General features: G+C 43.9%; 1 protein-coding gene across 1 annotated transcript in view; it reads right to left on the bottom strand.

Annotated features, from left to right (window-relative positions):
* Positions 1-15,968, bottom strand: part of cacna1ia (calcium voltage-gated channel subunit alpha1 Ia) — a 589,581-nt gene that overhangs the window by 198,010 nt on the left and 375,603 nt on the right. The window contains exon 9 of the mRNA XM_059953562.1: positions 14,003-14,352. Within this exon, the coding sequence (XP_059809545.1) occupies positions 14,003-14,352 (350 nt within the window). The remainder of the gene's footprint in view (positions 1-14,002; positions 14,353-15,968) is intronic.

Here is a 15,968-nt window from a genome sequence, read left to right as displayed (position 1 = left end):
TAGACAAAGAGGTGGGAAAGCGTATTCTGATGCTCACCACTATTGTGTCATTCAGTAAAATCTTTTATCTCAGGACCACTTTCTTGCTCTAATTCCGTATCTCTTCATTATTCTTCAACACCTACAAAATTTATCAATCCCTGGTTTGAACACGCTCAGCAACTAGGTCTCCAAAGTACTCCTGGGTATAGAATTACCACAGATTTTCTCCCTCCTCCTCTCTGCCATAGGCAGAGATACAAAGGATTGAAAACACCTACCAGCAGGGTTAAGGGCAGCTTCTAGCCCACTATTATAAGAATGGTTCCCCTAGTCAGTGGGATGGACTCTTGACCTCACAATTTAATTTTTTATGACCTTGCATCTCACTGTTTACCTGTACTCCACTTTCTCTGTAGCTGTTAACACTTCATTCTGCATCTGATATTAATTTACCTTGTACTACCTCAGTGCACTGTTGAAGTGATCTGATCTGTATATATACTGTATGCAAGACAAGTTTTTCACTGCACCTCAATATACACTAAATGGCCACTCGATTAGGGACACCTGTACACCTGCTTGTTAATGTTATTAGCTAATCAGCCAATCATGTGGCAGCAACTCAATGCGTAAAAGCATGCAGACATGGGTCAAGAGGTTTAGTTGTTGTTCAGACCAAACATTACAAAGGGGAAGAAATGGGATCGAAGTGACTTTGACTGTGGAATGATTGTTGGTGCCAGATGGGGTGGTTTGAGTATTTCAGAAACTGCTGATCTCCTGGGATTTTCATGCACGACAGTCTCTAGAGCAGTGGTTCCCAACGTGGGGCGTACGCCCCACAGGGGGGTAATTTGATTTTTAAGGGGGGGCAATTCGATAATGAGTTATTAACAGTGAATTTTTTCTAGTAAGTCTGTGTGAATATGAGTGTGTGTGTGAGTTAATACATATGTGTATATACAGTATGCATACATAAAAATACTTGTGTGTATGTACATGTGTAATTGCATATGTACTGAATAAATAGTGTATCACCATCATTACAACCATCAAATGGCTTTCATAATTAAATTAATGAATTGACTGATGTAGGAAGGAATGAATGAACAAGTCCAAACGCGTAAGAAACTCGTACGAGGTCGTGCCAATGCCGCTTTTTGCAGTAGCTTTCGGTTCTTGGTGGTGTGAAGGTGTGTACATTGCATCATCTCTTTTAAACGGTGTATCTGTCTTTGTATGCTGTAGAAACGAATCGGCATTGTTTATTTATTATTATTATTATTTTAATATCACTTAATGTTCTTTTTTTTACAATTTCTTAGTAATTTCTTCCTCAGAACTTTAACAGTCCTTTGGTTCTTTTATTTTTCTCTTTCATGAATGCCATGTTCTTTGGAAGCTTGTTTAAACCAAGTTAATGGTCTTTTAGGCTTCCTCCAGGTGGTAGTTCACTTTTTGAATAATAAGAATTATATATCACCACAGGGGGTATCAGGATTTTAGAGGTGATTAGGTGGGGCATGACCAAAAAAAGGTTGGGAACCACTGCTCTAGAGCTTACAGAGAATGGTTAACAAAACAAAAAAACATCCAGCGAATGGAGGGTCCGTGGGGGGAGAAAAACACCTTGTTAATGAGAGAGGTCAAAGGAGAATGGCCAGACTGGTTCAAGCTGGCAGGAAGGCAGCAGTAACTCAAATAACCAGACGTTACAATAGTGGCGTACAGAAGAGAATCTCTGAACTCACAACGCATTGAACCTTGAAGTGGATGGGCTAAAGTAGGAGAAGACCATGAACATACACTCAGTGGCCATTGTAATATGTACAGGAGCTACCTGATAAACTGGCCATTGAATGGTTGCGACAATAATCAACCACTATCTCCAATACCTCTCTGGGGGAAGAAATCTGTAACCTTTATTGTGAGATTGTAATTCCCGGTCCAAAGTCGAAGTTGAGTCAAAGTAAATTTATTATCCAAGTACATATACAACCCGAGAGTCATTTACTTGCATTTATAAGAAAGTAAAGAAATTCAATAGAAATTATTATTTTTTAAATTTACATAAACAAGGACTGACACACAACGAATGTGCAAAACACAATAAACCGTGCAAATAAAACAATTCTGAAAATCAGTTGTCGAGTCCTTGAAAGTGAGCCCGTAGGTTGTGGAATCAATTCAGAGTTGAGGTGAGTGAAGTTACCCACGCTAGTTCTGTATTTGCACAACTTACTTAATTTGACTACTTATATATACCTACTGAAATACACAGGTTTTTTTCCTCATTATTACCATGTATTTCATCGTGCTGCTGCAGCAAAGTTAACAAATTTCATGACAAATGCTGGTGATATTAAACCTGGATCTGATTGAAAGTGTCCACTTCACAGATGGGGTGACCAAAGTTCAAGTCAAGTCAAGTCACTTTTTATTGGCATTTTGACCATAACTGCTGGTACAGTACACAGTAAAAACGAGACAACGTTTTTCCAAGGACCATGGTGCTACATGAAACAGTACAAAAACTAGACTGAACTATGTAAAACAACACAAAAAAAATACACCAGACTACAGACTTACCCAGGACTGCATAAAGTGTACAAAACAGAGCAGGCATTACAAAAAATAATAAACAAGACAATAGGCACAGTAGAGGGCAGTAAGTTGGTGTCAGTTCAGACTCTGGGTATTGAGGACTCTGATGGCCTGGGGAAAGAAACTGGTCGTGAGAGCCCGAATGCTTCAGAGCCTTTTCCCAGATGGCAGGAGGGAGAAGAGTTTGTATGAGGGGTGCGTGGGGTCCTTCATAATGCTGCTTGCATTGCGGATGCAGCGTGTAGTGTAAATGTCTGTAATGGCAGCAAGAGAGACTCCGATGATCTTCTCAGCTGACCTCACTATCCGCTGCAGGGTCTTGCGATCAAAGTTGGTGCAATTTCCGAACCAGGCAGTGATGCAGCTGCTCAGGATGCTCTCAATACAACCCCTGTAGAATGTGATGAGGATGGGAGTTGGGAAGTGGACTTTCCTCAGCCTTCGCAGAAAGTAGAGACGCTGCTGGGCTTTCTTTGCTATGGAGCTGGTGTTGAGGGACCAGGTGTTGAGCGAAGATATCTCCTCTGGTTTTAGAGCCTGATGGTTGAGGGGTGACAACAGCTTCTGGACCTGGTGGTGTGGGACCTGAGAAGTGGTGAGAAGAGATGGTGGGGGTCCTTGATGATGCTTTTTTGTGGCAGTGCTCATTGGTGGGGAGGGTTTTGCCTGTGATGGACTGACCTGAATCCATCACTTTCTATACACTATTCCATTTCCAGGCATTGGTGCTTCTATGTACCAGAGGGGAAATACTAACTCTGCAGTTTTCCCTTCCAGCTCCTTAACATGGTTTAATGTATTACATCAAGTAGCATTAATTTGCCATAATGAAAAAGGGAAGGAAATATTAATGAATGCAGTGGGAATGGGGGATCTCCTGCTAGTCTTGCCCTCCGCCCCTCCTCCCACATTTAGTCAGACTGACAGAAAGGTGGCTGTGTAGCAGTGAGTGAGCGCCACTGATCTAGAAGAGCAGTAAGTGTGAGAGAAAGGCACCAACAGATTGCAGTCATTAAATTTGCAAGCTCTCGAGGTGTCGAATAACATCTCCGCGGTGGCCTAGAGCTTCCTGCATGTTGCCCGACAACAGGAGTGTGCCAGCCTGAGATGTGACAGATTCTGTGAGGTAAAATGTTTGATTTCTACGAGCAAAAGTGTTCAGCTTGCACAGGTGTGGTGAACTACATATACCTGTCTGGACACGCCCCCTGCTGACTGCTCCTGTGGCTCCTCCCACAGACCCCTGTATAAAGGCAATTGAGGCCTGAGCCCGGCCTCTCAGTCTCCAGGATGTAGTATGGTGGTCAACCACTGCTTGTTCCTCCTTCCAGTCAATAAAAGCCGATATCTCGCCTTTACGTCTCAGAGAGAGTTATTGATGGTGCATCAACAGGTGACAACAGTCGAGGGCATTCGCGCAGAACGCTCGAGGTCAGGGGAGCTTTCACTCTGTGTTCACCTTCACAGGTCAGGAAAGGGTGGATCTGATTTACCACTCAAAGGAACTGAGGACATGACAGTCCTAGTGCAGTACTGAGGGAGTGTCACACTGTCAAAGGGACAGTACGGAGCGAGTGCCTCACAGTCAGAGGGACAGTACTGAGGGAGTGTCTCACTGTCAGAGGGACGGTACTGAGGGAGTGTCTCACTGTCGGAGGGACAGTACTGAGGGAGTGTCTCACTGTCAGAGGGACAGTACTGAGGGAGTGTCACATTGTCAGAGGGACAGTACTGAGGGAGTGTCACACTGTCAGAGGGACAGTACGGAGCGAGTGCCTCACAGTCAGAGGGACAGTACTGAGGGAGTGTCTCACTGTCAGAGGGACGGTACTGAGGGAGTGTCTCACTGTCGGAGGGACAGTACTGAGTGAGTGCCGCTCTGTCAGAGGGACAGTACTGAGGGAGTGTCTCACTGTCGGAGGGACAGTACTGAGTGAGTGCCGCACTATCAGAGGGACAGTACTGAGGGAGTGTCTCACTGTTGGAGGGACAGTACTGAGGGAGTGGGATACTACTGGTGGGTCACTACTGAGTGAGTGTCTCACGGTCAGAGGGACGGTACTGAGGGAGTGTCTCACTGTCAGAGGGTCAGTACTGAGGGAGTGTGAAAAAGATAACAAACTGTACAAAAGCTAAAAGACATAAAAAGCATGGCATAAGCTCTTCTACCCACTGAGTGCATCCTGACTACCAACCACACTTCTACACTAATTCTATACTAACCCCTATTTTTGTTGGAGGAGCAATAGATTGAGGATCAGTGGCTCTGGAAAGTGGCTGTGCAAATTGCTATGCTACCATGCTGCCCCAGTACATGGGTAAAGGCAAGTTTGGGGACTGGGAAGAGTCTTTCAGTGGTTACTGAGCTGGTAAGGGATTCATCTATCATAACTCAAGTTACTGAGATGGAAGGAACCAGTAATCAGAAGGGTTAATGAGAGTGAGACATCGTCTGGAATTGTAGAATGAACTGCCAGTGCAAGTCCTGCTTGCAGACTCAATTTCAATGTTTAAGAGAAGTTTGGATAGGTAAATGGAGGACTATGGTCCTGGTGAAGGTAAATAGCAGCTTAAGTGGTTTGGCACGGTCTAGATGGGCTAAAGGGCCTGTTTCTGTGCTGGTTTTTTTCTCTGACTCTGAATAAGGAGAGGTGAGGAGTGCAGAACCCAGCAACCTCTGCTGCCTGTAGCAGAGTCTTGAAATGGTCAGTGACTGATCAAACTTGCTATCTTTAGACGGCAATTTCAAAAAATAATCTTTCAGTGCTGTGACATTTAAGAGGTGTTTATTTTTGTAAGTTTCATAATTTTGCTTATTTGAGACATTACACACTCAAACCAGCCGAGGAAAGGAGCAGGGGAAATCGAAACCACAGGATCATCTTTATTCTTCTCTGGATCGTGTTTAACTCCCCGTGGCCAGTGAACCGCTCAGACGTAAACATCAGCCTCTGAGATTATTTCTGGATCTCAGAGTGGTTATTGATTATTGAAGCAGGACCACAAAACAGTCCAATCGTTGCTTTTGAGGATCAGACAATGGTTAATGTACAGAAGGAAGACATTCAGTCCATTAAGTCTACGCTGGATTTGTGTAAGAGAAGTTCAGTAAGTCTCAGTCCTGGTGAAGGGTCTCAGCCCGAAGCCTCAACTGTTTATTCCCCTCCATTGGTGCTGCCTGACTTGCTGAGGTCCTCCAGCATTTTGTGACTGTTGGTCAAGTATCTACTGTATTGTAGTCCCATACCCTCTCATTCTCCCTATCGTTCGTGCGTTATGTGCCGTGTCATGACATAGGGGATCGTGATCTTTCCATGACCATGATTGATCTTGGCAAATTTTTCGGCAGAAGTGGTTTGCCATTGCCTTCTTCTGGGCAGTGTCTTTACAAGATTATCAATACTCTTCAGAGATTGTCTGCCTGGCGTCAGTGATCACATAACTAGGACTTGTGATATGCACCGGCTGCTCATACGACCATCCACCACCTGCTCCCTTGGCTTCTCATGACCCTGAGCAGGTGCTACACCTTGCCCAAGGAGGACCTGCAGGTTAGCGGAGGGAAGAAGCACCTTACACCCACTTTGGTAGAGATGTATCTCCACCCTGCCACCCTATTCTTCCTATAACCTTGAAAAAACAAACCTTTCAGTTGTTTATTCGGTCACTTCACTCAGCAATGCATTTCAGACCCTATGACTTTTGTAGAATTGTTTACCACTCATGGTTCTTTTGCCAATTGTGCTGATTCATTCTTTGGATCTTGACCGATCCGCTAAAGGGAATTGTGTTTCACTATCCCTCATCTTGTTGCTGTGGATAAAATCACAGTAACAAGATGAGGGATAGAGAAAGACTATTTCCTTTCACATCTCCTTGCAACCTTCTCTATCATCAGCCAAAGAACTCTTATTTCACAAATCTATCCACGTAATTCAAGTCCCACTTCCATGAACTTATTTTGGTAAATCTCTTCTGAGAACTTTCTGAAATACTTCAGAGATTACATCCCTTATTACACTTTGATACTTTGTTAACATTTCCTCCACAATTTTCAAACTTTGGAAGCACTGAGAACTGTCACAGACAAAGGACATGTTGATGGTACCATGGTATGGGAAGGGGATGGCAGATTTCCTAAAGTCTCCCACCCAGAATGTGGGCAATGCTCCAGTCATAGCTAAACCAGACAAGCACTTGAATGGTCAAGGCATAGATTCCTTGGCTCAAATCTTACACCAGCATGGTAGTGTAACAGTTAGCAGAACACTATTGCAGGACCAGCGACCCAGGTTCAATTCCCACCACTTTCTGTAAAGAATTTGTATGTTCTCCTTGTGACCATATGGCTTTTATTTGGGTTTCAAATTCTAAAGATGGCTTAGTAAATGGTGGGCATACTATGCTGGTGTTGCAAGTGTGGCTTTGTTCTGTTTGTTGTTATTAGTATTGTTTTGCTGTGCTTGGTGGGCACCAAAATTTGTGGCTGCCTCCAGTGCATCCTTAGTTGTTAATTCAACTGATGAATTTCACTGTGTTTCAACGTATATAGAGTCACAGAAAAGTACAGTACAGAAACATGACTTTCGTCGCATCTGGTCTGTGCCAAAACCATTTAGAATGCCTACTCCCATCAAGCTGCACTGGGACCATGGCCCTCCATTCCCCTCCCATCCATGTACCCATCCATACTTCCCTGGAATGTTGAAAACGGCACCTCTTGCGCCGGCAGCTCATTCCACACTCTCACGGCCTGACTGAAGAGGTTTCCCCTCATGTTCCCCTTAAGCTTTTTACCTTTCATCTTTAGTCCATGACCTCCAGTTGTAGTCCCATCTTTCACCCTTAACCCTTGACCTCTAGTTGTAGTCCCATCTTTTACATTTAGCCCATGACCTCTGGTTGTAGTCCCATCTTTCACCTTTAGCCCATGACCTCTGGTTGTAGTCCCACATAACCTCAGGTGGAAAAAGCCTGCTTGCATTTACCCTATCTATACCCCTCAGAATTTTGTATATCTTTATCAAATCTCTGAAAAATCGGAATCTGAGAGTGTAGTGGTTAGCACCACGCTTTACAGCACCAGTGACCCAGACTGAATTCCCACTACTGCCTGTAAGGCGCTTGTACGTTCACCCCGTGACTGCGTGGGTTTCCTTCGGGTGCTCTGGTTTTCTCCCACAGTCCGAAGACATGCGGATTGGTAGATTGGTCATTGTAAATTGTCCTGTGATTAAGTTAGGATTGAATCGGGGGATTTCTGGGCGGTGTGGCTTGAAGGCCCAGAAGGACAATTCTGCCCCGGAGTACAACATGTGGAGTGTAATGTGGAGACAAGTGATGCATGAAAAACAGAGACAGGATGTTGGTTAAAAGAGAAAGAGAGTTGTTCAGAAGGATGAAGGTGTCCTTGTAGAAACACATTCAGTTCGCATGCAGAGCCACAGCAAGTAATTAGAAAAGCAAATGGAACGTTGGACTTTATTGCAAGAAGAATGGATTATAACAGTAGGGAAGTGCTGCTGCAACATACCCAGGCTTTTGGTGAGATGATTCAATGTTCATTGCTTATTGTTTTTCTCTCTTTAATTAAAGAGGAATATCTTTGCCCTTGACAAAGTTTAGGGAGGGATGATTAGGTTACTTTCTAGGAGGGGTGCTGTCTCATGAGGTTAAGCAAGTTGTGTCAATACCCAAAGTCTGGAAGAACCAGAAGAATGAAGAGGGTTGGTAAGCTGAGAAGATTGTCCCCCTCGTGTGAGAGAATCAACATGAAGGGAGATACTTTCAGAGACAGACTGAAAGGAGGAATTTCTTCCCCAAGGCTTGTGACTGTTTGTTCATGGTTTCTTAAGAACATAACAAACAGGAGTCAGAATCAGGATTAATATTTACTTATTTAGCAATACAGTGCGCAGTAGACCCTTCTGAGCCTTTGGTCTCAGCAACCCCCCAGACAAACCTCATTGACCCTAACCTCATCACGGGACAACTCACAAACAACAGTTAACAACAGAGTCCTTGGACTCTGGGAGGAAATTGGAACGCCTGGGGAAAACTCATGCATCATACAGGGATGACTCCTTACAGAACAGCACCGGAATTGAACTCTGAACTCTGGAACGCCCTAGGCTGTAACAGCATTGCATTGCCTACACTACTTTGGGGTAGTGTGTACATATATATATATATATATCTCACTAATGTTTGTCTTGAAATTTTTTGTTTTGTAGTGCAGGACATAACATATAGAAAATATACTACAAATTAAAATAATATTTAAATAATTAGTAGAAAGAAGAGAGCAAAAATAGTGAGGTAGTGGTGTGGGTTCATGGACCATTCAGGAATCTGATGGCTGAGGGGTAGAAGCTGTTCCTAAAGTGCTGAGTGTGTGTCTTCAGGTTCCTGTGCCTTTTCCCTGATGGTTGACCCTTCATAATGGATGCCACCTTTTTGTAGCATTGCCTTTTGAAGATATCCTTAATGCTGGGGTGGCTAGGTCTCCATGTCTACTCTTTCTAGGCCTTTCAATATTTGAAAGGTTTTAATGAGATTCCACCCCCCCCCCCATTGTCCTCTAAATCTCCTCTGCTGATGAACCTCATTTACCTCCTGACTCGAGGATGATTCTCTGCACACAGCTGGTGGAGAATCTCCTTACAGACCTGTGGGACAAGATGTTCTCTGCACAAGGGAGGTCGGCACAAAGTGTTTCATGGAAAAACAAATCAAACTGCGTCAGAGTGATTCACAAGCAGACCTGAGAATCATGGCAATGCTTAAAGCAGGCCAGGAACTCCAGTGGTGAATGCTTGCGATGGCACTAAATAATCTGCTGGGAACTTGTTTAGGATTTAGCCAACCTATGGTATGAATCTGACTGAATATTGAAAGGCCTAGATAGAGTTAATGTGGTGCAAATGTTTCCTATAGTGGGTGAATCAAGGACTAGAGGACACAACCTCGGAATAGAAGGATTTCCCTTCAGAACAGAGATGAGGAGGAATTTCTTTATCCAGAAGGTGGTGAATCTGTGGAATTTATTGTCACAGGCAGCTGTGGAGGTTAAGTCACTTGGTGTATTTGAAGTGGAGGTTGATGGGTCCTTGATTAGTAAGTGTGTCAAAGGTTATGGGATTGAAGGCAGGAGAATGGGGATGGGGGAGATAATAAATCAGCCACAATGGAATGGCTGAGCCGCCTCGATGAGCCTAACGGCCAAATTCTGCTCCTGCATCTTACAGTCTTATGGTCTTATCAGGAAGCTGCTTGGATTAGACAACAAACCCTCTCTGTGGAAAGGCAGAAGATTTGTACTGTGTGTTAATGCTTTCTCAATGAGGAGAAAGTCTTACTTCCAAATCGGAGGTTGTGCTTTGGAGTCCCACTCCGGATGATAAAAAATCTAGGTGAAAGTTCTCAGTGTGATACTGTAGGGAGCAGTCTTTTGGATCAGATATTAAGCCAGACCACTGTCCGCTCCCTCACGCAGATCAAAACAGTTTAGTCACACCAGGGAAGTTCTCCCCAAGGTCCTGGCCAATAGTTATTCATGACAAAATACATTATAAGAGCCCTGAAGAAGGGTGTTGGCCCAAAACATCAGCTGTTTACTATTTTTCATAGATGCTTCCTGGCCTGCTGAATTCCTCCAGCATTATGTGTGTATCACTTTGATTTCCAGCATCTGCAGATTTTCTCTTGTTCATTATTATATTTTGAGTCAAGTCCACAGATAATCTCGACATAGCTGTGTGGAAATTGATTGCCGCCTTTCCAATTTTGTAATAGTTGCTACATTTCAAAAAAATGTAATTGGCTCTGAAGAACTTTGGGGAATCTGAAGGGTAGGATTTTCTTGGTGATTTGCACTCAATCCCATTTCCAAATTTCAATAACAAACACATAAACAACCAGCCACACAAAAAATAGAGACAGAGTTAGACATTATGGTCCATTAGGCCAGCCGCACCATTCATCAAGGTCATGAATGATCCAATCAAGGCTTCTGTTCCACCTTCCTGACTATCCCCTATTACACCTGACTCCCCTATAGACCAATAACCTATACTTTTTTGGCTTGATTGTCTTCAATTACTTTGCCTCCATAGCTCTCCAGGGTAAAGAATTCCAACGATTAATGACCCACTGAGGGAAGAAATTCCTCCTCGTCTTTGTCTTAGAAGATTGATGTCTTATACAACAGCTATGCTCCCTTGATATTGCTCTGCTCTGAAGCAAAGCATCCATATTTCTAACTTACTGACTTCAAAATCATCCAAGCTTCAGTAAGACTACTTCATTCTGCCAATACAATTGAGCACAGGCCCAAGCTGCTTAAACTTGCAGTTTGGAACAATTCTTGGTAAATGGGTTTATTATTGTCAAGTATACAGAGATACATTGAAAAACATGGTTTTGCAACCCATCCATTCAGATCATTCCATCACATTGAGGTGATACAAGGGAGGACAATAACAGAATGAGGGATGTAGTGTTACAGTTACGGAGAGGTGCAGGTAAACAATAAGGTGAAAGGTCATGATGTGGAAGATAAAGATTAGCTTTACTTGTCACAACATCGAAACATATAGTAAAATATATAGTTTGTGAAAATGACCAATGCGCAGTCCGAGATGTGCAGTCCAGAAGTGTCATCGTTCTTAAGGCATCAGCATAACATGTCCTTTACTAACCCTAACCTGTACGTCTTTGGAGAAAACCAAAACACCTGGAGGAAGACCACATGGTCACCGAGGAGAAAATACAAATTCTTTACTAACATGTCCGACGTGTCAGTCCATGGCCTCCTCTACTGGCATGATGAGGTCACACTCAGGCTGGAGGAGCATCACCTTATATTCCATCTGGGTAGCTTCCAACCTGATGGCATGCACATCGATTTCTCAAATTTTTGTTAATTGCTCCCCACCCTCTCCTTCACCATTCCCCATCCCATTTCCCTGTCTCAACTTACCTGCCCATCACCTCCCTTTGGTTCTCTTCACCCGACTTTCTTCCACAGCCTTCTGTCCTCTCCTATCAGATTCCCCCTTCTCCAACCCTTTATCTCTTTCACCAGACTTCCCAGCTCTTTACTTCATTCCTCCCCCTTTGCCAGTTTCACCTATCACCTACTACCCTGTAGCTCTTCTCCCTTCCCCCACCTTCTTACTCTGACTCCTCATCTATTTTTTCCAGTCCTGCCGAAGGGTCTCGGCCCAAAACGCCGACTGATTACTCTTTTCCGTGGATGCCACCTGGCTTGCTGAGCTCCTCCAGCACTTTGCGTGCATCACTTTGATTTCCAGCATCTGCAGATTTTCTCTTGTTTATGAACTTACTAACAGCAGCGGGAAATGAACTCTGATCATACAGCAGCATAGTAACATCACTACACTTCCATGCCACCCCACTGTGAAGCGAAGTGTCCATTTTAAAGTATAAATGATCCGTTTAATAGATAGATGAATTTTTGCCATCTTTGAAATTTCTTCCTCCAGGCAGTTAATCTGATCAACCTTTCTAGTTAGCGCATCCCACTCCCCTCTATTACCTCAGTCACTGCGTTGGACAGTAAATACATTAAACTATTTTTTATAATGCTGTTAACATTGTGAATACATGCCTGCATTTAAGAATTTATGCATGTTATTCCATATCCATGCTTTAACCTCCAAGACAACGCACACAAAATGCCCAAAGAACTTAGCAGCATCTATGGAAATGAATAGATAGACAACGTTTTGGGTCAAGACCCTTCTTCAGGACTGAGAAGGTAGGGGAAAGATACCAGAATAAAAAGGTGGTGGGGGGCGGAGGATCTGAAGGAGGCTAGCAGGAAGGTGATAGGTGAAGTCAGGTTGGTGGGAAAGGTCAAGGACTGGAGAAGAAGGCAACTGATAGGAGAGGAGAGTGGGTACAGGAGAAGGGGACACAGGGGAAGTGATAAGTTTAGTTTTATAGACTTCTTTACTCTTATAATTAGAACGTAAACACAGAACAGGAGCTGAACCAAATTAAATTAACAAATTTCACGACGCATGCCGGTGATAATAAACCTGTTTCTGATTCTAATCAGTAGTTGAATATTATTGTTCTTTGTTGCATGTTGCACCCTGACCAGTACACTACAGCAAATTCCTAATACATGTAAATATATATGGCGAATAAAGCTGATTCTTGATAAAAAGGGGTGTTATCCTACCCCTTCCATCACAGGAGTCAACTTCGTGACTTTGCCTCCAATCCAAACATCCCTCTCACTAAATGAGGAGACCAAATGCTTGCATTGCTAGCTGTCCTCCAGGTGCAGCCCCACCAACACTCTATGCAGTTATAGATAGATAAATAAATAGATACTTTATTGATCCCAAAGGAAATTACAGCGCACAGTACTTTCAGCACTTTCCACTTTCATACAACACTGCACTCAGTGGCCACTTTATTAGGTACACTGGTTCACCTGTCATTAAAGCAAATATCTATTCAGCCAATCATATGCCAGCAACTCAATTAACAAAAGCATGCAGACATGGTCAAGAGGTTCAGTTTTTGTCCAGACCAAATATTAGAATGGAGAAGGAATGTGATCTAAGTGACTTTCATCGTGGAATGATTGCTGGTGCCAGATGGGGTGGTTTGAGTATCTCAGAAACTGCTGATCCCCTGGGATTTTCCCCAACAACAGTCTCTAGAGCTTACAGAGAATGATGCGAGAAAAACATCCAATGAGTGGCAGTTCTGTGGGTGACAATACCTCATTGATGAGAGAGATCAGAGGAGAATGGCCAGACTGGTTCAAGCTGACAGGAAGGTGACAGTAACTCAAATAGCCACATGTCACGACGGTGGTGTGCAGAAGAGCATCTCTGAATGCACAACATGTCGAACCTTGAAGCGGATGGGCTACAGGAGCAGCAAACTCAGTAGTCAGTTTATTAGATATAGTAAGTGACTAATAAAGTGGCCACTGAGTGTATATGGCCTTTCCAACAAAGGCCTACGTTCTACTTGCCTTCCTAATTACTTGCTATATGTGCATGCTAACTTTCAATGTATCAGTCACAAGGACACCCACACCCATCTGTACAGGAGTGTTCTACGGGTTCCGTCTGGTTAATGAACATGCTGATTCTGTAATCTGCCCAGCACATTTCCACACAATCTTCCCCATTATCTCCCATTCAACACATCCCACACACGAGTTATCACCGTGCCTGCCTGAACCTTGCAAATGCCTGTTCCCACAGACTTTTCCGCAGGTGTCACTGTTCCTGAACAGAACCTGCAGGCTCGTTTCTAATTCCCAGTTTTCACACTAGCTACGACAGCTGTCTCTGCTTGGTAACTTTGGCAATTCGCTTCAGTTCTTAATTAAATGGCAGTCTAGCAGGAATCATTAAAGTCGTACCTGCTCGTGGTGCTCGATGCCCATACTAATGGTGTTGATCAGTATCGCTATCATGATTCCTCGGTTGAAGTACTTGCTCTCCACGATGCTGGTCAGTTTACATCGCACCTCTGTCCACAAGCCGATGCACCAGTTCGCCTTGCTTTCCTTCGCTCCTCTGTCGCAGGTCTCCAGCTCCATGTCTTTTGCTGCCTCTCCTGCCTCAGTCCCTGCCAGATCAACGGTAGCCGGAGTCTGCTCGGCGCAGTTGCACTGCAGGCAGGGGTCGGGGTCCGAGGTCAGGGTCAGCGCGATCGGCTGGACAATAGTGCACGGCGTGTACTCCAAACCCTCTGGCATGTGGTAATGCCCTGAAATGAAAAAGAGAGAACAGTTTAAAGTACATTTATTATCAAAGTATGTATACCTTATACAACCTTGAGTTCAACTTCTTGCAGGCAGCCACAAACATGGTAGAGTTCACACAGTAAAACCCCACACAACAAAGATCGTCAAGTGTGAAACAATACAACCGGAAAGCACACAATACACAGAACATGAAATGCAGAGTCCCCGAAAGTGAGTCCACGGCCATGTTTGGGGCCAGTTCAGCTCTGTGGTAAGTGCAGCCGTCCACGAGCCCTTTGGCTGCAGGCCACAGCTTAAGAGCCTGTTCAGCGCGGAGGAGCAAGCTGGACATGGGTAAGTCCGCCACCCTCAAACTCAAAGCTTTAATCTTTTTAATCTGCTTCAGCGCTGAAATCGGTTAAACATCGGTCCGTTTGTCGCTCTTGGGCCCAGATGTGAGGAAGAGTGAGCAACAAAGGGTAGTCAAAATGGAACCGTGTCAACTGAGTCACTTGGAAGCTCGAGTTTGAAATCATAACACAGAATATTAATGGCAAGAATATTAGTAGTGTGGAGGAACAGAGGGATGTTGGAATCCACTTCCACATATGCCTCAAAGATGCCGTGCAAGTTGATAGGGCATTTAAGAAGGCATATGGTGTATTTGTCAGGGAACTAAGTTCAAGGCCATGAGGTTATGTTGCACCTCTATAAAACCCTGGTTAGACAACACCTGCAATATTCTGTTTAGTCTGGTTGCCTCATTATAGGCAATGTAGACTCATAGAGTCATAGAAAAAGTACAACATAGAAACAGGCCCTTTGGCCCAACTAGTCTGTGCCGAATCATTTAAACTGTCTACTCCCATTGACCTGCAACTGGGGCTAGAGCCCTCCATACCCCCTACCATCCATGTACCTATCCAAACTTCTCAAAAATGATTAAATCAAGCTCGCATGCACCACTTGCACTGCCAGCTCATTCCATACTCTCACGACCTTCTGAGTGGAGATGTTTCCCCTCATGTTCCCCTCAAACTTTTCACCTTTCACCCTTTAACCCATGACCTCTGGTTGTAGTCCTACCCAACATCTGTGGAAAAAGCCAATTTGCATTTTCCCCTCATAGTTTTGCATACCTCTATCAAATCTCCCCTCAACCTTCTACATTCCTACCTTATAAATCAGATCCTCTAGATCTGGCAATAAGCTTCAGAGAGAGCGCAGAGGAGATTTAATAGGATGCTGCCCAGATTAGAGAACATGTCTTATGAGGATAGGTTGAGCGAGCTAGGGTGAACAATGAGAGGTGACTTGATAGAGGTGTACAAGATGATAAGAGGCATAGATCAAGTGGACAGCCAGAGACTTTTTCCCCAGGGCAAATTGGCTAATATGGGGCATAATTTTAAGCTGATAGGAGGAAAATATGGGTGAGATAACAGAGGTAAGTTTTTTACACAGAGAGTGCTAGGCGTGGTGGTAGAGGCAGATACATTAGGAACATTTAAGAGGTTCTTAGATAGGTATTTGGATGATGGAAAATAGTGAGTTATGTAGGAAAAAAAGAGTTAGATTGATTTTAGAGTAGGCTAAAAGGCTGGAACAACATTGTGGCCTGTACTGTGTTCTATGTTCT

The sequence above is a fragment of the Hypanus sabinus genome, chromosome 29 (genome assembly GCF_030144855.1).
Source record: "Hypanus sabinus isolate sHypSab1 chromosome 29, sHypSab1.hap1, whole genome shotgun sequence".
NCBI classification, from domain to species: domain Eukaryota; kingdom Metazoa; phylum Chordata; class Chondrichthyes; order Myliobatiformes; family Dasyatidae; genus Hypanus; species Hypanus sabinus.
This window is presented reverse-complemented; position numbering and strand designations above follow the sequence as displayed.